The sequence below is a fragment of the Benincasa hispida genome, chromosome 2 (genome assembly GCF_027475165.1).
Source record: "Benincasa hispida cultivar pf3 chromosome 2, pf3_genome.v1.1, whole genome shotgun sequence".
Taxonomy (NCBI): Eukaryota; Viridiplantae; Streptophyta; class Magnoliopsida; order Cucurbitales; family Cucurbitaceae; genus Benincasa; species Benincasa hispida.
The window spans coordinates 34,380,030-34,404,460 of record NC_143479.1 but is presented as its reverse complement, the minus strand read 5'-3'; the positions used below and the strand labels follow the sequence as shown (position 1 = coordinate 34,404,460).

Genomic DNA, 24,431 nt, shown 5'->3' with positions numbered 1-24,431 from the left:
TTTAAAATCAATATATCTAAAAATAATTCCAAACATCCTTACTAAGCACTCAACAATTAAGATTATTACATAATCACTTTTGACGCTCTCGAAAGCAATCCTCAGTGCAACCTAAGTTTCTTTGTCGAAATCTCGTGTCAATGTTTTCAAAATATGTAAATGTCATTTAAAAATTAATAATAAATAAGTTATATTATATTTTTATATGCATTTTATTTTATCCTTATATTTCTCATTGTTGGCATTTTCAGCTACTATAAGGTGCGACCCACACCTACTCAAAATTACTTTTATTAAATGATAGTATAAAATATTTTAAAACTAATTGATAAATGTATTTGGAAGTTCATCATAGTTACATCAATTAGTTTAGCTATAAGTTTTGTTAGACAAAAAACAAATAATACAAAATATGAGAAATTGAAGCTCTAAAATTTAGGGAGAGACAAAATAACAATCATATATTAGTAACATACAAAATATGTGTCTACACTAAAAAATTTTAAATTTCCATCAAAATTAATAAGAATAAGATTTCCTAAAGCATACTCACTACATTATAAATTAAAGGCAATGGCATATATAAAAATCTAATAGCACGTTCAAATTATTTGTAAATATATCGAAATTCTAACTTCAATGCCAGTACATATCATGAATTGAGATCTGTCACTTATTAAACCTGTAAATGAGAAGTCTATCACGGATGGATCTAATTGACAAATACTGCGATTATGAATACTACAAGAGGACAAATTTATATTCCAAAAAAGACAAGTTCGCTATTCATGTTGAATTCTTCTTGTGTTTATGTGGTGTGGTATAAATGTTCAAACTCAAAATTTGTAATTGTATAAGACTATAATTCTATTTTTGGAGAGTTGGGAAAAAAATGTAGTTGGTTTTGAATGTGAAACTAATTATAATGGCTGATCGAGAAATGGAAAATAGATTTGAGCCAATCCCTAAAGAGACCAAGATTACAATATATACTAACCAGTAAGTTGGAGTTTGAGATTGGCCCATGATGGAGTTCAGCTGCTGATACTCTTGCCATCAGCTCCTCATTCTCTTTCTTAAGCTGCACCAATATGAAAGGCCAACCCACCTCAAAACTTTTATATTATTGCTTAAACAAACACCATGGTTTACCTTTTTTAGTTAAATTAACCATGGACACCTACTAGACATAATCATATGATATTAAATTTTTATCGATATTTTCATATTTTCATAAGTTCGACATTGAAATGAGGAGTAATGTGATATTTCTCTTATACTGTATAAAAATCCACGAAACATAACAAATAACAAAATGTCATTGGTGTAAAGATAATATAAACAATAAACATGTTGATTTATTTAAAAAGCATAAAATACTTATTAATTTAATTTTGTTTAAATTATTCTATAAATATTTATGATCATCTATTTTATCGATATTTTCATTGATATTTGTGTAAAGTTGAGATCTAGATGTTTTCTTCATCCTCGTCATTTTAAACCTAGGTCCCTACTCATTAAGAAGAATCTATTAGATTTTAAACTTTTAATTATATATGTAAAATAATCTTAAGTGTCTTGTAAGTTTATAATAGATTCTTCACCTATTAGATACTCTTCTAAAATAAATAGTTCATATACGGCATTATTTTTCTTTTGAAAAGCAAACTGATATGGGGATAAATACAAGTTTAGCCCCAAAAAAATTTAGATTAGTTTGTATGGTTTCTATGCTTTTAAACCTATTTAATAGGTCCTAAATTTTCAATTTTGTTTTCAATAGATATTTAGACTTTCGATTCTGTATCCAATAAATCTTTCGTATATTTGTAATTTTTAAAAATTAAATATTTTATTGAACATTAATTTTAATTATGTCCAAGATCTAAGAAATCTTCAAACATATATGACAGTTTTTTTCTTTAATTCTCGTCTCTATTAGATCCAAATTTAAAAGTTTAAAGAAAAGGGAATGACAGCAAATTATTACAAGCAGACTCTACTATTAACTGGAGTCTATTACTGACGGCATAGATATAAAATCTAAATTCTCCCTCATGGATATGAGCATCACCAAGAGAAACTGATCATTATGATGTCAAAGACCACTCAACCCTGTTTTCTTTGAAGAATGTGTGATTCAGGGGGCGGTGGTGAGGGATTTGAAAGATTCGTGATCCAACAAAGGGTCCTCCAATGAATCGTGATAGAAAATGTCTTATCTCTACAGGTTTCTATTAACCAAACGCGAACGATGAGAAGAAGAGTAAATCTCTATCGAGAAAAATTTACTCACGACAGTAAACACTCTTGTCGGAGGTGGTCAGGGTATGGTGGCCGACGACAAAGAAGCTAGGGATGTTGCTCATGGTTGCGGGTCTGTTGACGAGGTGGGTTGTAGGGAGAGTAGGAGAGAGGGTAGAGAGAGAACAAACTTGTCTTAAAATCTTATAAATATTTGATTACTGAGGTAATTGACAAAAATATACCCAAAATGTTTTGGTTTTCACTATTCACCCTATAAATTGTACTCCATAAATTTACGTTCAAAACTTTTTGAGAGAATACCTCATATATTTTTGTCAATACAATTCATTTTACATAGTTTTGTGTGTGTGTGTGAATATCTTAAATTTCATTTCATTTTCAACAATGTGTGAGGTGGAATAGACACAACAATAAAACTTTGGGGACCTATATTAGAAACGTCTAAAACTGCATTATTCATTACCTTTAAAATTTACCGAAAAGATTATAATCTAAAGTATCATGTATAATTATTTGAAACAAATATCATGTATCATAATTATAGCTTTCTTATCAAGTTTTAAGGCTTTTTGTTATTCCATTCCATTCAAGTTATTCATTACCTAACCGACTTTGTTTATTTAAAAATAATAATAATAAAAAAGAAAAAGGAATCTACTTCCAAAGTGTTCAAAGATGTTGACGTACCTCTCCAATTGTTCTCAAGAGTTCTTCCAAAACTAGCTGCAACGAAGAAATGGTTTGTGAAGTAACATCTTCATAGGCTAATTCCGACTCTTCAATGGAGCAAGGATCAAAAAGAATTCCTTCTTGTATAAACAGCTCCTCAAGTATTTGCACATGCTCAATATCCAAACTCTCCTGCAACTATACCAAATGGAGGCGATGTAAAACCAAATTGATCTACTGCTAATAAAATCATGCTAACTTCTCACATCATTTAGAAGTTTGCCACGTGATTCCCTTTTTATTGGAGTGAAAACTTCAAGCTCTCTGATAAATTTATCCTCATTTGCAACACGAGGAGAAGCCTTTATATGCTTTGCCCTGAACATTGGAAAAAAAATGTCATATAGATATCTAGTTAAGGATGTTAATCTAGAATTTTAAGCTAAAGACTCTAAATCTAAGGAATTTAAGAGACAGAGAAATAAGTAGAGTGTATGAATGCTTGCTTCATATGGATATACCACGTAATGGCAGTATATCTATATTTGAAAATCTAATCACGCACAGACAAGATTTTTAAGGTTTAACAAAATCACTTTTTTCTAGACCATCAAGTATTTACTCGAAATATCATTAGCATTAAGTGAACTTCAAGAATTTTTACTTGCCAAAGGCCACATAGTTCAATCATGGGTTATGTCAATCAAGCGCTCTGAAACAGATTTATGCTCAGACATACCTTGCACCAAATCGAAGGGTTGAGAGGGTCTCAGATGAGTTTGTAGGGCTGGGTGAGCAGCAACACAACAAAGCAGTACGCGAGTTTCCTCCCTGAAATGTGAGAGGACTAAATTGCTTAATTAAGTTAAGGAATATGTACTATGGTGGAAATTAGAGAGGTAACCAACGAGTGCATCTTGTAGAATCCGTGTCAACTTAGAATCACGATATGGAATGTGGTTTCCTCTGCCCGTTGGTCCACATGTTAGAGCATTTATTACATTCCCAAGAGCTGAAAGCGATTTGTTAATGGTCTTGGCTTCTTCAAGAACTCTCCCCTCAGCACCAGTTTTCTCCACTTTTTCAGACCCTGCCAAGTCCACTAGATTCAATTTTCCAGTTCTGGCCCTATTCAAGGAATTGAGATTCAGTATGAACTACTCCTTTCAGAACTTAACAATGGAATGGCTGAAAAAGACTACCTCTTGTCCTTGGTTGATTCTTGCTGAATAGCGAATATGTAAATACAGTGGCTCCTACTGCTGGCAACGTTCATTTCTATCCATGTTTAGATGAAAACCAAGATTTGATCATGAACCTTTGAAAGAAGACGGGATCTAATATGTTTGTGGAAGTTCAGGAATAAAGTCCACGAGAAGAAAGCAGGATACGGGTCTCTCCTACGGCTCTGTTGGCTATTCCTTTCTGCATTAGGCAGTTAACATGAGAAATTGAACATTGAAAGTGAACTAAAAGAAAACAATTACAAGAACAAATTCTTCTCATCTTACAGATAAGGTCAGCAATGCCTCTGGAGGGTCCTGTATGGGCATCTGTAAAGTGAAACCAAAATAGTAATCCCATTTACAATCATGGAATTTAGATGACTCGGCTGATAATTCATCCAAACATGAGTTGCATTGCTTTAAGTTCATAGAAATAGTCCTCCTGAACTGTTGATAACTTTTTTAACAACCTCGGTCAAGAAAGTTGTCAATGGTACATAAATACATTTTGAACACTTATCTAGCATGTAAATAATTGATTCAATGAAAATTTTTGGTTAGAAATATTGCTAAATATATGTTGATAAGAAGACAGCTTACCTCAATCATTCCATTTAATATTATCCCTTGTGTTTTACTCTCCTTGATTTGTACATTGTCCCTTGATAAGTCGAAAAGATCCCTGAAAATAAGTCATTAATTTGGAAACCCTCAGCTGTTTACTATTTTAGTCTCTTTCCTTTGTAGGATTGTCTTCTGTCTTATTTGGCAAGGGAAAGTTCTAATTGCTGGAAAATAATCATGCATTCAGCATAACATCTACTAGCAGTAGCAGATATATTTGTACCTCACTTTCTCCATGTAGATTTCAACCTAAAAGAGCCAAAAGAAGACATGCAATGATAAAAAAAAAAATTTAACAATGTAAATTGTTAGTTAATTAACTGCAAGATAAGAAATGGTTGGTGCAAGCACCAGAACATATGGTTGGCTGAATAATACCATAGACAACTTTATTGAGTACTTGCTCGTTTCATCAGCTAATTTGGTACATTCAAAAATGCCTTCTACCACTCTAGGAAGTAAACCCTTCTTTGCTGCATCACATTCAAGTATCCCAGGCCCCTGCTTAAATAAGATCATCAGAAAATATGACTTATGATAGTTTAAGTTGGCAACTCTTTTAGAAGCATGGGCTGATACCTCCATACTATACGTCTTTCCAGCTCCAGTCTGCACCGAAGAAGGGAAGAGAAGTTAATAATTGAAACAGAAGTTGGATAAGCAACTCATTTGCATCTGAAGGAAAATCTAAAACAGTTAAATAGAAGCTAGACTATAATTTGCAGTAGTTCGATTGAGCTTTAAAACGCTTGTGACTCGAAATGAAAATCTTATTTCAAAATTAATCTTTAACTAGTCTCTCTCATTTTGACAGTATAAAATATTAAGCCCAATAACTTTTGAAGTTATGCTACATGATGTGCAGAGGAAAAGGAGGCATGGTAGAATTGATTTTCAATAAGAGAAAAGAGGATTTACATATATATATATATATATATTTGTTCGAAGTATAAATTATTTGAAATTAATACTTATACATCAAGATCCTGCCCTGCAGAGACAATTAATGTGTTATGTGATGCATATGTATGGTTGTACCCAAACACGGGATAGTTCATAGTATTCTTTACAGAACCATGCATAATAGTTTGGATATAAGTTTTTAACATATCTCACCTGTCCAAAGGTGATAATTGTCCCATTAACAGCATTAAGAGCATCTGTGTCATACATTAAAGCACAACGTGAAAGGTAGAATCCTCCTTTGCTTAAGGAAACTGGAAAAGTAGGGTAAGAATGGTCCAAATGACTTTTTCCATCATCTAAGAGAACTTATATTAGAAATCCAACACAATTATTATGAACATTTTCGCTAATGAGAATTTATTTCTCCACAAGAAATATACAATCAATTATCAATTTAATAACAAACCTAACAATCATAAAATGATAGTGCACCGAAAATTACGGTATACCTTTGACAATTGGCTCAGCAAGAAATCGGTAAACATCAGTTTGCTCAGATTTATCATAGAACACTCTATCAAAGCTAAATGTAAGTTCTTCAGTCTTCTCATCCTACAATAAACTTATGTTAAATGAACCGAGCAAGGTAAATTATCTCCCTGCAATCTACAAAAACAAAAGAAGTACAAACAGACCTTAAAAATGAATGTCTCAGAGTCCACATATTGAACGCACACTGCATCTCCATGATCTTGCCTCTCTTTTGAACTTAAAGGCCGAAATCGAGCGCAAACAGTTATGTTTGACATTTTCCGAACTGTACAGAATTAGTAGTCGAATCTGCAAACGGTCCTCTCAGCATTTCAGTTTAGAGTTTTGCTTGAGATAGAAGCTTGATTCAATCATCTGGATCGCCAGAATTTTTTTTGGAAGAAAGTTATCCTTCGAATCGAAACTTACATTTTATATCCAAAATCAGGTACAAGCAATCGAACATGCTGCACAGGAATTCATAAACTTGTAATCCACCATAAAATTCATTAAAGATGAAGAAAACAAATTGCAGAAACATTAGAATCTGGTTGGAGTTGAAGTTATTAAGCACTAAGAGTAGAAAATGGACTTCACTACTTGAAATCTTAAGCAAATTGAATAACAATGCGTTGATTTCGAGTAATTGAGAAGAGTGATTACCGGCTTCTTCTCCCTACGTCTCTGAAAATTGAATCGGCAACCAAAAAAGAGAGAGTAGAAAGGCCATACAGATGAACGTCTGGTTCCGTTTGTTTGGCGGGAACTGCAAGTTGTAGTTGGAGAAATGCCTTGTAAGATTTCCTATACTACCAATTTTCCATACTTTTTTGTCTATTAAAAATAATGTGAGATTCATCGGATCAAATACACTCATTATAGTCTATATAATAGTGTTGAAATATCACTCAACGCTTATACCCGTGCGCTATTTATAATGATCGCTTACCTTTTACTAAACGATTATTTAGCGCCTGAATTTTCTTATATGTAAGAGTCATTGTTATCTCGATACACCAAATATTAAAAAATAAAATAATATATAAATCTAAATATTAGAAAAGTTGTAATTTTATATTAAACTAATATTTATAAGGAGAAGTTAAGAAATATAATAAATAAAAACAAAAGAAATATAAGATTCTTAAAAAAAAATATTGAAAACTTCATATTGAAAATTAAAATAATATATAAATTTAATCATTAGAAAATTTATAATTCTATATAAACTAATACGCAAGTAAAGGAAATTCAAGAAATATAATAAATAAAAACAAGGAAAATTTTTATAAATAAAAAAATGCAAAAAGTTTGAAAAGTTCTTTTTTTTTTTTTTTTTTTACTTTTGAAACTTTTTGTTATAGAATGTAAATATTTTTAAATATTTCTAATATTTAAAAAGGCTCCTAAAAACAAATGAAATGTAATATAAAAGAGGGACTCTTGAGTTGTAAAAGATAATTGAATTCTTTGAGGGTATGATATCAATACACCAAAACCTTATTAATTCTTGGAACAGTAAAGTACAAATAGAAATAGATATGGATAAAACTGATTTTTGTAGTTTCTCAAATTTTGTTCCCTTTTTTAAAAAACGTTTCTTAAAATTTGAAAGTAAGAAATGAAAACAGTTATCAAACAAGCCTATTTCTCAAAAAATGATAAACAAGAAACAGAAAATAAGAACGTTATTAAATGGACCTTTACTAAACAAGTCCATTTCTTAAAAAGCATGCATCAATTTCATACACACCAGCTCAATTTCATCATTTTCATACACATTAAATCCTGAATTTGAGCATCCATTAACATCAATTGCATACAAACTAAAATCCATCTAAGTACGACAATTTCATGTAATTAGAGTTATTGGTCTTTATCAATTTCATGTATGGGCGTGCGTCAATTACATATACACAAAAATCCATCGAAGCACATCAGTTCCATGTAATTTAGATTCGTAGGACTTGCGTGAAATGTGGAAAGAAAATGCGGACTAAAATTCTTATTTTTTTAAAAGACTTAAAATTTGATTTTATTATTTCATGTAAAATACACATATGCATGCATGAGATTCCACATAATTTCATATAAAGTGATAATACTGAACATGTAATTACTTATAATTAGAGGTTCTATTCATTCTAAAGATTTTGCTCCATGCCCATGGTCAAAAGGTTTAATAAAACACAATTCTTTTAGGTTTCAAGATTTTTCTCTATGTCCAGTTATAAAGTAAAGTCTTATTTCTAAGCTCTTTTCCTATATTTATTTTATGTTAACAAAATCTTTAATCCTGTCAAAACTAAAATTAATTTTTGTATATTAATAAAGATGATCAATCTTTACATATTAAGTTTTTCTACTTTCTTAGGACATTCAAATATTTAAACCTAAAGTAAGGTTTAACTCATGATGAATGAAATGAGAACAAAATTGGAGACGAGAAACATTCCATAATACTCTTAAAAAAAAGAACCATTTGTTCAATGAATGGAATTTACAAGAATGCACCAATTAGTAACTTACTATAATGGAAACCTAAATGAAAACCTTACAAAGCGTGAAGTAAAGAGTAAAATTGTAACCACCAAAATTTCTATTATGTTTCTAGGACACTACTATGTATATACATAGGCTTGACAATAAATTTCTCGATGAAATGAAAAATTAGGTAAAAGAAAGAAAATTTTTATTTCATTAAATAAAACTTAAACAATAAAAGTTCTTAAAATACCGTTTGGGGTACACCTGACCCAAATTTAAAATAAATAGAAATTAAAACAAATTAACAAATGAACAAATAACCATAAATTTTAAAATGCAGTACTCATAAACTAGATCCTATCAAATGAGATCTAAGTGTGGAAACGATAACATGTCCAAATCGACGGGTCATCGATTCCTCTTGTCATTTGCCGAACTATTTTTACCTTTACCTAAAAAATATGAAAGAAAAAGGATGAGTATATAAATATACGACCCACTACTGGGCCTCCTAGTTGAACTATTAGACTTCCTATCAAGGTTAGGTGCACACTATGCATCGTAGGCATAGACATAGGCATAAGTATAAAGGGTGAACCCGAAGGCACGCTTTCATAGGTTGTGACACTGGAGGGACACAGTCATAAGCATAAATGGTGTACCCAAGGGAGTAGTAGGGAGGCGCGGTTGTCGAAGTTTATGTATGGTGAGGGAGTTTGGAGGTGGCCTACAGTGTCATGGGAGTTGCTTGAGATCTGAGGTCTTATTCAGACAGTGGAGCCTAGGGTGAGGGGGGAGGATTATTGGGTTTGGGTGTCGGGTGCTAGTGGTCGATTTTTTATTGCTAGTGCGTGGGAAAGTTTGCACCCTCATCATCCTAGGGTGTCTTGGGCAGGTCTTTTGTGGTCTGGGATGGTATTCCGTGTCACTCCTTGTGTGTGGTTAACTGTGAGGGACAAGTTGGGTATGCGGGATTTATTGAGGAGTTAGGGTGTGTTGTTAGAGGGGGTTGTCTTCTGTGTGGGGAGGTATGGAGTTGCGGGGTCATCTATTTTTTGAGTGTGGGTTTGGGAGAGAGGTGTTGTTAGGTGTGTTGCGTTAGTTGGGTTCATCTCATCAGGTAATGGGTTGGGATGTTGAGTTAAGTTGGTCGTGCCGAGTGAGGTCGGGTAAGGGGGTGCGTAGTAAGCTATTTTGTGTCTTCAAGTGTGTTTCCATCTACTACATTTGGCAGTAGCGTAATCGGCGGCTTCATGGGGTAGTCCGAGGACGGTGTATGCTCTGTTTCACCTTATGGTCTCTACGGTTCATACCCGTGCTGCTTCCTAGCGGGTTGATCTTCTTAGTCTTATCTAGTGCATTTATGGATGTTTTTCCTTTTTGTTCTTATCGTTGTTCTTTGTTTTGCTGTTGGCCCCAGGTTGTGGGGTTTTGTTTCCTTTTCTTTGTTTGTCTCCCAGGTGGATGGTGTTGTTTGCATTTGTTTTGGCTTTGTTTCAGTCAAGTTCTGTATTTTCTTGTACTTTATTATTTTGATGTCTTGATCCCGGACTGTGGAATCCCCTTATTGTTATATAATAATATCACCTATTCTAAAAATAAAAACAAAATTTTACTTTTTTCCAATGTTGTTGGCAGAGTTTTCTTACACAATAAGGCTCCACGAAGTTTTGAGGCATGGGAGCCGGTGAGTTTTCCTTTTCGACATATTTGATTCTCAATTTAATCACGTTTCTATATTGGTTAGCTCGTGATTTTATGATCCCTCACTGGGAGATTCTCCCTGTTCTTCCTGAGTTGAGTTTACATTTCCATTAGTGAATGCTTTGAAGTTCAAGGTTATATTTTAATTCTTAATAGCTGGAAAAATATATCTTTTAAGGGTGTATGAGTAATTCTTTCCTGATGTGTTTTGGATACTGAATGAGATGGGCACCAAGTTATGGCTCAATGAATTATTAAAGCTTATTAAACTCATAAATGACTTTATGCTTGTTGATATTACATGTTAAGTGAATGTAAACTTGCAAGTTGCCCTCTGTCCTGTAAGGTTTGTTCCAGGTACAAAATTCAAAACCTTTCCTTTCCCCATTCCATTCATAATGAAATCTGGATTTGGTTGGCTGGGAAAACTCCTTTACCTGTTGCTTTGATTGCCATACTCTTTGATTTGGCAGGTTTTTGAAACTCTTTGAATCATTCCAGTTATACCTTTGTCAACACACTCAAAAGAATTGACTAATAGTGCTGTTACAATGCCATATGATGTTACAGCATCACAGATATCTACTTCTTAGGAACTGTGGGCTCGGATTTCTTTATTTCATGAGGTTTAGATTGATTTTTCAACAACAATCTTGTCTGTTTTTGATACATCGGCAATCATTCCGGCTGCACTCTCCCAAAGTGTGAGTGTTAGGACATTGATTCTTGAAAATCTTTATTATCGTAACGAGTTGGTACAATCTCCCAGAATAGCAACTAAACGATGAACGAACTCTTTATTAAACGATATGAGACAAATAGAGACTAGATGTTCGCTTATCAAACTCTAAACGATCGTTTAGAAAATTCTATACGATCGCTTACAGTCTCTACACGATCGTAGAGTAATTCTAGACGATCACTTACAAAATGCCTCGTGGTCGCTTACAAGACACTACATGATCGCTTACCAGATTCTATACGATCGCCTACCAAATACTACACGATCGCTGAGCTCTACACGATCGCTTAGTAGAAGTAGACGATGGGCGGCACACTACAATGACTTCTCCATGACAGAGACTTCCGAACTCCCACTCTTGAGAGCTCTCCTTCCTCACTCTTGATATCCAGACTTCATTGTCCTATCTTTCCGTTTCTTTCTTCTTTTAAACCTCCACTTCTCCCAACAGAATTAGAAGTTGTCCTTAACCGATTCAACCGCCTCTTCTCTATTCTTCTTTTTTTGATATTGCCACACATAATTGGAATTCTATCAGTGAGATCTGCAGCTTTGCCAGCTCCAAGGCCTCGAATTTTCGTTGGAGTGTCAGCAGAAAAATAGATTGTTTCCTCTACACTGCTTCACTACTTAATCAAGAACAGGCTCAACTGTGGGGCATTTTAATGCTATCACTGCCATCGTAGGGCCACCAACGTACTCAACTCCAATGCAGCAGAACTTCACCATTTTCCTCGGTTGGAGGAACAAATACTCAAACCACAAAATTTACAAACCTTACTCTGCTCATGTTTCCGCACCGCAACTGTAAAGCTTACTGAAACTGCATAAGTTCTGAATAATTGTTCAATATCATCAACAACGTTATTGTTTCTGTAATGATTAGTTGGGAATATTCATGATAATGTGTGGTTAACAACTTGTGAAGAAATAGAAACGTTATCAAATGGAGACGAACATGAATGTTACCCAATGGTATTGTATTTAATTGTCTTTGCAATTCTTTTGTTGGTGAAGCTAGGAAATATGTTCTGTAATTTGTGACATTTTCAATTCTTGAGTTACTAAATTTTCTTTTATAAGCTTAAAAAATTATGAATACATTTTATTTTCCTGTATTTTTCTTGAATTTTGTATAAACTCTAGAGTCAAACAGGTACCGATGAGTAACATATCGAGACTTTTCGCCTACAAAGTTTTAGTGAATATCAATTTATACTCTCTAAACTTTGAAGGTCGTATATTTAAACCTTAAACTAATAGTTGTATCAATTTAAATCTGAATTTTGGGTAGTATCAAGTTAAATCCAAAACTAATAATTGTATCTATTTAAATCTTAAACTTTCATAAAATTATAAATTTAAACCTTGAACTTTGATGAGTCTATCAATTTAAATCCTAAATTTTTATAGTGTATCCAAATAAAACATGCTAGAGGGTTTGAATTGATATGCTTATAAACTTTAAGTGTAAGTTATTACACTTATGAATGTTTGAGGTTTAAATTGATATAATTATTAGTTTGGGGTTTAGATTGATACAATTATTAATTTAGGGTTCATTGATACAATCCCGAGTGTAAATTGATATCTTCTCTATTTATTTCAATCCAAACCTTATATTTAATTTTTTTGGGTAAAATAAGGCATTTAATATAAATCCTATTTTTAATTTTTCCAGTTTAATAAATGTAGCGCAGAGGATAAAATATAAAACTTTTCCATTACAAGAAATTTGACCTTTGATGTCGTTTGAAAAAAAAAACTCGAAAATATATTCATATATCATGTTTTTTACATTAAAATTATTATGATTATTTAATCAATTTCAATAAAAATTAACATTTAGGGACTAAATTTAAGATTTACTAGAAGTGCATGGACTAAAATTTGGAAATTGAAACTATATGGATTAAAATTAAACAAATTGCAAAGTACAGGACCAAATTGATATTTTAACCTTTTATTTTTTATAATTATGTGTGGGTTCGTGTATTATTTTTTTAGTTGAAATATTAAGTTTATACATTATTGAGATTAATGGTAAATAAATAATTGACTCTTTAATTACTTTCCCAAATTAAAAAAAAAAAAAATTAAGTCAGAGAGAAACCAATATTATTTTTTTAATTGAAATGTTAAGTTTATATATTATTAGTTACTTTCTCAAATAAAAAGAAACTAAGTCAAGATTGTAGTTTTTTTTTTTCTTCTTCTTCAGATGACCCATTCTTTAGACCCAAAATGTCAAATAACCCATTTTTAAAAAATAATGTCAATTGACCTCTGCTGACATCATCACCATACCAAATTACGTAAATTGTCCTCACAAGTGTCTCACGTTATAAATCTCACTCTCGTCTGGTTAAACACTCTCGCTCTCACTTGAAATTCCCTAGTTTGATGTGATTGCTCTTTAGTATATGAATGATTTGACAATTTTCACAATTGAAGCCTCAAATCAATAATACCTAAACGTAATACAATGGTGATTTCTTTAAACTCTATACTCCATTTCAACGGTGATTACTTCTCTGGTTTTTTACGATGTTTTGTTGAACGGAGTTTTTCGAACGGGGATTTCCAAGACGAAGTTTTTTCAAAACTGAATAGGTTTTTCAGAACGAGAGTGAGAAAGAGGTAGCATTACGAAATTTTGTTGTGTTATTTCTGGAAATGTAGCATTACAAAATTTAGTTTTGGGTGAGAGAGAGCGAGAGATAGAACGAGAGTGAGAGAGATTAAGAGTAAGAGAGAAAGCAATATTAAGAGAGAGTGAGATTAAGAGAGAAAGCGAGATAAAGAAAGAGCGAGATTAAAAGAGAGAGAACGAGATTAAGAGAGAGAGCAAAATTAAGAGAAAGCAAGATTAAGAGAGAGAGCGAGAGTACACTTCAATTGCTTGTACAACTTAATGACAAATGTTCTCTTGCTTTGTAGGATGACAGAAAAGTGTCTACTTATTCAATATGGAGGTGATTGAGATGAGAATGAAAGTTCGTATATTGGGGGAGAGTTGACAAGAACCATTGTACCTATTACATTGAAATATGAAGAACTTAAATCTCACATTTATAGGGTTACAAATGTCAGTTCTTCGGAGTTTGATCTTATAATGAGAGTTAAATGTAAGCTTGAATATGAAGCCCCTCCACAATATATAAGGAATGATGATGATGTTCGCTTCCTTCTTTTCCCAGAAGAGCTTAGTAGACTTTAGTTATCTGTTATGCTAAAATCGAATTAGGATAAAAATATTAGAATGGGGTTTAGGAATGTGAGTTATGATGATATAACTGTGGACAAACAATATGAGGAATCATATCAGTTCCGTCGGGAAGAGGATGATATTTGATTGTCTACCAACATTGCACCATCAACATTATCACTAGAAAACGACCACAGTAATCCAGCAGGATTGAATTCAGAATTGGGCGGTATTTCAGTTGTTGGTAATGAGAGATCATCTAGACTTGATTATATGGATTGTGATCATCCGGAGCAACATTGTGGTCCTTCAGTGGATGTTAATGAGCAACCAACAGGATTGAATGAAATGGATCGTGATCATAGAGATGTGTGTTGTTCTTCAACAGCTTCAGTGGTTCCACCATCTGTGTCTTCAAGTCATAGGGGAGAGTTGATTATACCTAGTACCACTTCATCTGGGACAGAGGACGTGGAAGTTGGTTAACTATTTTTGAGCAAAAAGAACTTGAAAATGCGATTATCTATTTTGTCCATTAACAAAAATTTTGAATTTAGGGTTAGAAAGTCAACCAAATCTTTGTTCACTGTCAAATGTATTGGGGAGACTTATAAGTGAAGCCTTCATGCAGTGAAAATGGAAGGGTCTGATATATTCAAGATCACAAAGTACTACAGTTCGACACATGTTCCATCAAAATTTTGAATCATGACCATAAACAAGCAACTACTACTGTTGTTGGTCAGTTGATTAAAGATAAGTTTATAGGAATAGAATGTATTTATAAACCTTATCATGATGTGAACATAAGTTATGATAAAGCGTGGAATGCAAGGGAAGCCGCATATGATCTTACTAGAGGTACTCCAGAATACTCATATTCTATACTACATGCTTATGGGGAAGCATTAAAAATAGAGAATCCGGGTACAGTGTTTAAGATCGAACTTGAAGATGAGGCGCATTTCAAGTATATGTTTATGGCATTAGGCCCTTATATTAGAGCTTTCATAAGTTGGCGACCTGTGATAATTGTTGATGGGTCGTACTTAAAAGGAAAGTACAAAGGGACCATGTTGGTTGTAGTTTCTATGGACAGGAACAATCAATTATACCCACTAGCATATGCAATAGTGGACAATGAAACTGATCAATCATGGAAATGGTTTCTATCGAATTTGAAATGCAGTATGAAGAACCCGATAATCTGGTGTTTATGTCAGATCGGATGGTATCTATCAACAATGCTATTCATGCATTTTTTCCCACGGCATTCATGGATTGTGCACGTGGCACATAGAACAAAATATTATTATAAACTTTAAGGATAGTATGGTTGTTGGGATATTTAGAGATGCAGTAAGGGCATTTCGCATGACAAAGTTCCAAACAAAATGGGACAAACTCCGTAGTTTTCGAGACTGTGTTATCACGAAATATCTGGAAGATATCGGTCTTCAAAGTACCAAATAGAACGAATATATGACAACATGACGTCCAATAGTACATAGTGTTTCAATTCGTTAACTAAAAGTATCGGTTATTGCCCATAGTATGCTTGATTGAACATGTTAGAGGAATGCTCCAATCGTGGTTCTACGAATGGAGGAACAACTGGGCATCTCGAAAGATATTGCACTCTGACTACTGTGAAACCCGATTGGCAAGTGAGGCCGATAAGGGCAGACGATATCGGGTTGAGCCTATTGATTGTTATCAGGTTCACATGTGAGATAATCGATCGGACGATATTGTGAATCTTCACACGAAGGAATGCACGTGTAAGGAATTCGACTCACTTGGTGTCCCGTGTTCACATGCAATTGTGGCTGCCAAGGAATGAAACATACCCATTCAAAGTCTTTGCAGTCAATTTTATATAGTGGACTCTGTAATGACTGTGTATTCAAAGCCTATAAATCCACTCGGGCACATATCTGAATGGAAGAGAGCTCCTGGATATGTAGAAAAGACTATCCTTCCTCCAAAGTTTGTGGCACAAGTTGGGTGTCAGAGAGTGAGAAGAATATCATCCAGAGGAGAATTTCACAAACAAATGAAATGTGGTTAGTGTGAGAATTATGGGCATAACTGCCAAAATTGTAGTGAACCGCTCATAATCGTGCAACGTACTGAAAATGCCAGAAACCATGACTCAAATACCTGTTATCTAGTTTAGTTTATAACTAACTTTATCTTGTAACAGTCTATTGGTATGTGTTATAAATACCATTGATCAGGCCCCAAAGAAGAGTTTTTCATACTTTTTATTTTTTCTGTAAACAAAAAGAAGTTGTAAGCAATCTTCAAGTGAGAAAGAAAGTGAATCTTTTTTGCAAAACATGAAAACACAATCTTGTTATCAAATCATATCAATTTCAGAGTATCGAGTTGAATCGCATATCGATTTTCTTCTATCGAGTAGCATCGAGTCAGAAGTTTTTCATCTTCAAGTTACTTCGAGTAAAGATTAATATCGATAAAAGCGTCGAGTATAGAAGGAAACTTCCATCGAGTATCGAGCAGAAACTTATCGAGTATCGAGTATCTAGCATCGAGGATTTAACAGAGCATTACACAACCATTTCTTCACAATCTCGCTCTCTTTCAAAATCTCGCTCTCTTAATCTCTATAAGTGTTGCTCTCCCTAAAAGTCTCACTCTCTAAATCTCGTTCTCTCTCAAAGTCTCGCTCTATCAATCTCGCTCTCTCACAAAATATCGCTCTCTAAATCTCGCTCTCTCTCAAAGTATCGCTCTCTCAATCTCGCTCTCTCTCAAAATCTCACTCTCTGATGCATTATGAATATGATGAAATAATGGTGTATATTGTGATGGTGGTGTATGCATTGTACATGCAAGTTTTCCTAGCAAAATCCAAGTATAAATTCTACTAGGTTGCCTGGTAAGCCCAGGGTCGAACACAGGGACTATGAAGACAGTATGTGATGGAGTTTTCTGATTCCTTTGTGGTGACAAATAAAACAATGAGTTGGTTGGTATGTTTGTTTAAGGTATAGATTATATACGGCGGAATTGAGAAAAGAGCTAATAACAATGAAAGTTACAATGAATGTGCGGGAAATGGGTTGAGAATGGATTTAGCTAACACTTCCTAAGATTGCATTCAAGTTATGCGATCATGCTGCACACAAACAACATCAGGTCATCTCTCAATGCAAATGCTATAGATCCTAGTTTTAGGACGAATGCAATCTATACAATGATGTCTATAGGACTTATGTCTAAGCCTCTATTCTTGTCTATGCAATGATGAATGACACATATATACACAAGGCGACTGCATACTACCATAACCTATTCCTAGGGTGCATGTGATGCATGTTAGCAAACAGAACTTATCTCTAAGTTTCTATCTCTTGCTTATGCGGTTCTAATCTAACTTTCTCAAGCCTAGATTCTAACCTAGCTCTCTCAAGTCTAAGTTCTTTCTTTAGACTCTCTCTCGAGTAGCTCTAAAGGGGTGTTGGACACATACATAAGACAATATGATCGCATAAAATGAAGAGCTTAGGTCATGCTAGCTAAGTACTTCTCAACCCATTCGGAAGTTTAGTTACTCATGCGTAATGTAAAGAGCGTGAATAGATGTAGAAATGCAAATCCCATTTTATAAATGAAATCATAATATAGAATGACAATGGGAATTAGGGATAAGGAGCCTAGTAGCAATGTCTTGCTTCCCAAGGCTTTTACACTGAGTTTTTCTACTCTGCCCAATAGAATCTTCTTGCTTTCGTAAGAGTCGGCCCTCTCTTCGTTCTCAACCCTTCCTGGTACTCTCTCGAGCTAACCAGGAACGATTTTCTGGTGTCTTCTCTCTTCACTCGCCTCCGCCTCTAAGTATGTAAAATCACATACTACAGCTATCTATGTATATGGTGGAAAAGAACTCCAAAATTCTAACTCCTGAACTGGAACCCCACTGAACCGAACTCCTTTAATGAAGGTGGCCTTTGGTATTTATAGAGCTTCATGGTGAAGAGATTTTGTCTCAAATGATTGCACTGATGGGATGTTATTAATTCTCTGTCTAATGCGCCAATTAATTGTCACCGAAAAGTTGAGTGTACTTGCTACAGTGTGTCGTTAACGGCTTGTCAACTAAATTCAGATTCGACCATCATCAGCTTTTTGTCCCATCATAATTTATTAAGCTTTCACCTTGATGCGTCGTCTCTATGCGACCACCTTCTTGAGCAGATCTTCGCAAACGCATACGATCGTATAGCTTTGCGGTCGCAATCTTCTAATGCACTCGGACGCTGAATTCCTTGGATCGCAATTCTACCTTGCGCCAACGCATTTTCCTGCACAAAATACGTAAATTAGCTGCTTTAATGCGATGGGTGCATGCAATCGTAATGTTCTCAACTTAATGCTTTTGGACACGATTTTACATATTTTTTCCGTGCAATCCTACATTGTTTTACATCTTTATGTTGTAATAACGTGCATTTCTGCCTGTTATCACTCTCTCTCAAAATCTCACTCTCTCAATGTTTGAACTTTGATATAATGTTTTATATACCATTGATATAATGAAAAGACCAGTAGCTCAATTATACATGTTTTGATAAAATGTATAATATTGAACTTTGAACTTTGATAAAATTGTTTTATACATGTTTTACATACATAAAACATACATGTGTTACATACATAAAAAATACATTAAAAAACACATGTTTTATACACATAAAAAATACGAAGTGTTTGCCCACAATTGACACGCTAACTGCATCCTATATTCACTCATTTCTCCTAAGTGATTACGAACGGATCAACACCAGTCAACAAATGTTCTAGTAATGTATTGCAAAGATGCCACAATAAAGCAACTCATATTGTATGTCGGCGTTCATAGGTCGCGAGATTTTCCAATGGGATATGGATAGGTCTAGCTTTGAACGATCCACATCACAGTAGTGAAGCAGGGATGGTATTATGACAGTCAATGTGAATTCAACCATTGAACCATTGCATGTTGTAACGCTGGTATTTATGCGATGATATGCACGCACGGTTCAAGCCTATTGATATGCAATAATGACCTTACTTGACTCATTTCATGCAATACTACTTCTAGATATGTGTTATTTATTGATGTTCTTGTAGTATTCTGTGCGTTGTCACAAGTTTTCTTACGTTGGAACCAAGTATAATTCCACCGCAAGTTTCTCGATGTGATCCAAGGTTGAACACAGAGACTGTTTGAGGTTATTGTGTTATGTTTATGATACATGCGACCAGATTTTTCAATCTTTACAAGTATAGTTTGTGTACAAGTATATAAAATTGTAGTAAAGGAAAGGAAAGCAATAAAGATGCGATAATAAAATAAAGTGCAGTAAACCTAAGCTAGATGGTACAAGATACAAGCTTCATGATACAAGATGTTGGGGTCTAGGCTGGCTGTGAAGGTTATGCAAAGAATGTGGAATGCGGTGGCAAGTCTTATGTATAAAGCAGAAAGAGAAAGATAAATAATATAAACATCGCAAGTTCTTAATTGCATTGAAGCTATAAATACGGTTCCGCTTTTCTCTTAGTGTACACCTTTCAGTGATTGGCCACGTTCCCACATGTTTGTGGTGAAACAGAGACGAACGTAATGAACACAAGGTTGCTTCCATGTCTGGAAGTACTACTCACTTTAGATAATGCATTCTTCTAACCTTCTCTCGATAGATCAGAATGACATCTTCACTTCTGCTCTCACAGGTGAAGATGTCGTCTAGCATGCTTTAGCTAAACACATTTTATCTCTTTAACACAGATTAAGTACTCGTTTAATTCATACTAACTATCAGGAGATTAAGAAGACATCATGAAGAAAGTGATTAATGGAGGAACGGAAATAGGTAGAGAATGGAATATGACAGTAATCGAAGCATTTAATATATCTATTAAGCGTTTGATACATGGTTTTGTGAATGAAGAGATAAAGAATATGAACTACAATGATGAAAAGAGATAGAACAGATACAAATAGCGCCAACGTCTCAACACTGATTTGGATGGAGATCTGCTTGCCAGATTGGATGGATCAGATGGTGGGATGAGCTTCCCTCTCAGGCTTGCTCAACCGGTAGCAGTGTTCTAAACACAGAGCTTCTCGGCGGGTATTTAGTAGAATAGATCTGAGACTCACCTCTCGGCCTTGTCTCTTCTTCTTCCCGGATTTCTTTAGTTAAGCACTCAGCTCAGCCTTTACTCTCAATACTTAAGAAGCAATTAGCCCCGTATCAAGTAGCATAAGTTTTCTCTGAAATCTATGTGGTATTTATAGGTGAGGATCTTTGACTCCGGCCTTGTGGTCCCCACTTTTTTATTATGGAAATTCCAAAGATGGAGGGATATTATTCCTTCTGTTATGCAATCAGACCATCTAATCTGTACAACCGTTAGTTGTACACGTGTTATAATCCTTCGTTTTTGTGTTGCTCCGTTGCATCTTTCGATCGAATGTTCGCATGCGGAATTGTATTTATTACCGCATGCAGTTGGAGTCAGCTCGGGATCAACTGCCGCACTACGCTGTCATTGCATGAATCGTCTTTTCATTGTTGATTGACGGGCGCAATGAAATAGAGATGCGTTGGTCAGTTCTCCGTAGGCCTTGAGCACAAGCGGTGACTTGGTTTCCTGCAAAATAGAGTAGAATTCTTCTTTTCTTCCATCTTAATGATATGAGTGAGTGTAATCACGATAATTCATAATTATTGTATATCTGAACTAATTTTCATACAATTTGCGCATATTTATCCTCTTTTGGCTACAATATCTAGATAAGGCAATACAAATAACTTGTATTTCTACAAGTTATCACATGTACCTAAAGGACCAATTACGAGAAGCAAGGCAAAAAAGATTTAAGAGGCATTCATACTACATCTTCAAAAACTAGCAAATTCACAAGAACCGACAAATAATTCTTAGACCAAAGTTTTATATAATGTTAGTTAAATGAGTCAAGAAGAGAATGGCATGAAGATGGCATGGGAAAAGTCCTATAGTTTGGAAGATGACATGGTGGTCAAAAAAAGTGTGCAGATTTTATGAAGAAAATGTTGTTAAGTGTGCACTGCATGGGAAAATGTGATGTCAAACCTTGTCAAACATGCATATCTACTTTGCCACCTTCTAGAAGACTTTCTACATTCCTAGTTTTGCATTTTGACTTATAATTTAGTATGCAATTAAGTTTCAAGTTTCTAGGTGTTATTTTCTACAATTTGCAATTAATTGTATTTGAATGACTTCTGAGTTTCTTGGTCTACCCACGACCATTTGACCTATAAAATGGCTTGTAATGTTTTTCAAAACTCAAATTATCGATAGTAAAAAGCTTGTGCTTATTCAACCCTTTGGTGTTATCTTTTTCTTTCAAATCTTGCTTTAGATTTGATATTTAAATCAATTCATTGGATTAGTCTTGATCAAGCTAATTCTGGAGTGAGTTGTCTTAGGATATAAGACTGACCATCATAGATTCTAAGTTCGATCTAAGTAGTTTCCTTTGTGAGTGTTTACAAGGATCCTAGAAGGACCTCTAGGTTTGCATCCAATAAGCATAGCGGGCGCTTATCATTTGGTATCAGAGCATTTGTTCATCGTTCTTGGTCGACTTTAGAGGTGTTATATTTACTTTATTTCAATTTTTTTCTCCATAACAATTGCATCTTGTAACAAGAATACTACAACTTATCTTGAAAACTTCTTCAAATCAGCTCTTGGATCATTATAAAAAAAAAATTAAAAGAAAAGTCAACAAAAAAAGAGAAAAAAAAACACTAACAAAACAAAAAAGAAGAAGAAAAGAAATCAAAGATCTAAGGCACATGAAAGTTTCTCAATTCATTTGAAAAATAAAAAAAAATCCAGATTTGTTTTTTTTTTTAAGCCTAATTTTAGTTACTCTAGTCTTGGTTTGTGAGAGTTAATCATTTTAAATTGGCTTTTATCAAAATTTTCAATGAGATTGTTCCAAAAATATAAGCCAACTCTTACATCTTTGACCTAGTACCAAAACCCTACCTTGAGTGATAAACACGAGTGTTCTTGAGTGAAATTGGTGAGAAGTGTGGTGAGGTCCTTTTATTACTAAATTTAAAATGTCACAGGGTGAAAGAGTACCACAAATACAAGATACTAATATGGCTATTCTTCAAGCCATTCAAGGCATGATGGAAATGATGAGGGAAGATAGCCAAGAAAGGAGGGCACAACAACAAAGAGTCTTACAAGAAGATAAGTGAGTAATTGACATAGTTGAACAAGAAAGACAATTGGAGGAAGAGGAAACATGAGAGGAAGAGGAAGAAATAATATGCACCCTAGACGAGGAGAAAGAATCTATGAAGATAGAGATAGTGGAGTCAAGCTCAAAATTCCACCATTTTATGGAACATCGGATGCGGAGTCATACTTGGAATGGGAAGGGAAGATAGAACATGTGTTTGATTGCAACACATTTAGTGAAAATAAGAAGATGAGACTTGCCATTGCCGAATTCACTAACCATGTGGGAAATTGGTATCAACATCTCAAATTCGAGAGAAGAAGGAAAAAAAATGATCCTATTGAAACTTAGGAAGAACATAAAGAAGCCATGAGAAAGAGGTATGTTCCAAAAAATTATGAAAGAGATTTGAGAACTAAATTGCAAGTTTTGAGGAAGGGAACAAAAGTGTAGCTGAATATTATCAAGAACTGAAAACTTTGATGGAAAGAGAAAATATTCGAGAAGAAGAAGAAGACACCATGTCTAGATTCCTTGGAGGTATAAATCGAGAAATTGCTCACATCGTTGATAGATATCCACAACTATACTTGGAAGATATGTATTATTATGCAGTCAAAATTGAAGAACAATTGAGAGAAGAAAAGGAACATTCCAAGAGGTATAATTCTAAAGCTAATACCTTTCCAAATTCTAATGTTTGGAACAACGATGGTTTTGTGAATAGGGGTGAAGCAAAAGGGAAGTTTGTGGCTCCTAAAAGAATGGAAGCTGGGAGCACCTATACTAAAAAGAATGAAGCTTCAAAGGAGGAAAGAGAGAAATCTAATTCCATCCAAGGTTAGAAGTGCAAAGGATTTGGGCACATGAGCAAAGATTGTGTCAATAAAAAAAGTCATGGTCATAAGAAATGGAATTATTGATTCGGAAGATGAATGTGATGAACAAGGTAGCCAACTTGAGGAAGAATCTGAAGCCTTTAATGATGAGTACATTGAAAAAGGTAACTCCATATCCTTAGTTGCAAGAAGAGTACTTAATGTGCAGATCAAGGAGGAGAAAGTTGAAGATCAAAGGGAGAACTTATTTCACATAAGGTGCTTGATTGAAGGAACCCCATGTAGCTTGGTGATTGATAGTGAAAGTTGCACAAATGTAGTAAGGAGTTTTCTTGTAAAAAGACTCCAACTCACTACTCGTGCACATCCAAAACCATATAAACTTCAATGGTTAACAAACAAAGGAGAATTGAAGGTAAACTCCCAAGTTCTTATTTCTTTTACTTTGGGAAGATATAAGGATGAGGTTCTTTGCGATGTAGTACCTATGCATGCGGGTGATATGTTATTAGGCCGACCTTGGCAATATGATAGAGAAGTCATATATGATGGTTTGTTGAACAAGTACACCTTTACTTTAAATGGGAAGAAGTTTACTTTGCTTCCATTATCTCCATATAAAGTACAATGAGATCAAGTGAAATTAGAAAAGAAAAGAAAAGAATTTGAGGATCAAGAGAGGAAAGAAGGAAGTAAGTTAAAGGAAAATAGTGAAAAAAGGAGAAAAGTGAAAGGCAAAAGGTGAATGAAAACCAAGAGAGAAAAAATAGTGATTTTGAGGGGAAAAAAAAAAGGAAAGTGTGAGTTTGGTTATGAGAAAGGGGGAAGAGAAGAATATGTTTTCATTCGAAGCACCAAACTTTGTACTTATGTGCAAAGGAATGTGTTTAGTAACTGAATCTAACTCTAATGATGGTTTGCCTAATGCTTTTAAATCTCTTTTGCAGGAATTTAATGA

At 34.2% G+C, this 24,431-nt stretch overlaps 1 protein-coding gene across 9 annotated transcripts; it reads right to left on the bottom strand.

Annotated features, from left to right (window-relative positions):
* Positions 1-252: 252 nt before the first annotated feature.
* LOC120071618 (ATP binding microtubule motor family protein) lies at positions 253-7,074 on the bottom strand. Of its 9 annotated transcripts, none has more exons than XM_039023968.2 (17): positions 6,891-7,074; positions 6,657-6,694; positions 6,392-6,536; positions 6,206-6,308; positions 5,907-6,007; positions 5,370-5,399; positions 5,169-5,291; positions 5,014-5,039; positions 4,767-4,848; positions 4,452-4,613; positions 4,332-4,365; positions 4,143-4,218; positions 3,849-4,068; positions 3,680-3,771; positions 3,207-3,318; positions 2,959-3,138; positions 253-1,081 (listed from the first exon to the last, which is right to left on the bottom strand). In XM_039023968.2, the coding sequence occupies exons 3-17, from the start codon at positions 6,503-6,505 to the stop codon at positions 917-919; spliced, it is 1,620 nt and encodes a 539-aa protein (XP_038879896.2). In that variant the 5' UTR covers positions 6,506-6,536; positions 6,657-6,694; positions 6,891-7,074; the 3' UTR covers positions 253-916. The 9 variants fall into 9 exon arrangements, with proteins under 9 accessions (XP_038879896.2, XP_038879900.2, XP_038879898.2 ...); XM_039023972.2 differs by having other exon boundaries at positions 4,452-4,493; XM_039023970.2 differs by having other exon boundaries at positions 5,907-5,950.
* Positions 7,075-24,431: the final 17,357 nt, after the last annotated feature.

Excerpts from the sequence above, each read along its gene's own strand:
- LOC120071618 (XM_090310685.1), bottom strand. The coding sequence starts at position 6,505 with ATGTCAAACATAACTGTTTGCGCTCGATTTCGGCCTTTAAGTTCAAAA. Across the intron at positions 4,849-5,013 it reads ATCTACATGGAGAAAGTGAG|GGATCTTTTCGACTTATCAA; the intron begins GTACAAATATAT and ends ACTTATTTTCAG. Across the intron at positions 4,069-4,142 it reads GAATCAACCAAGGACAAGAG|GGCCAGAACTGGAAAATTGA; the intron begins GTAGTCTTTTTC and ends TTCCTTGAATAG.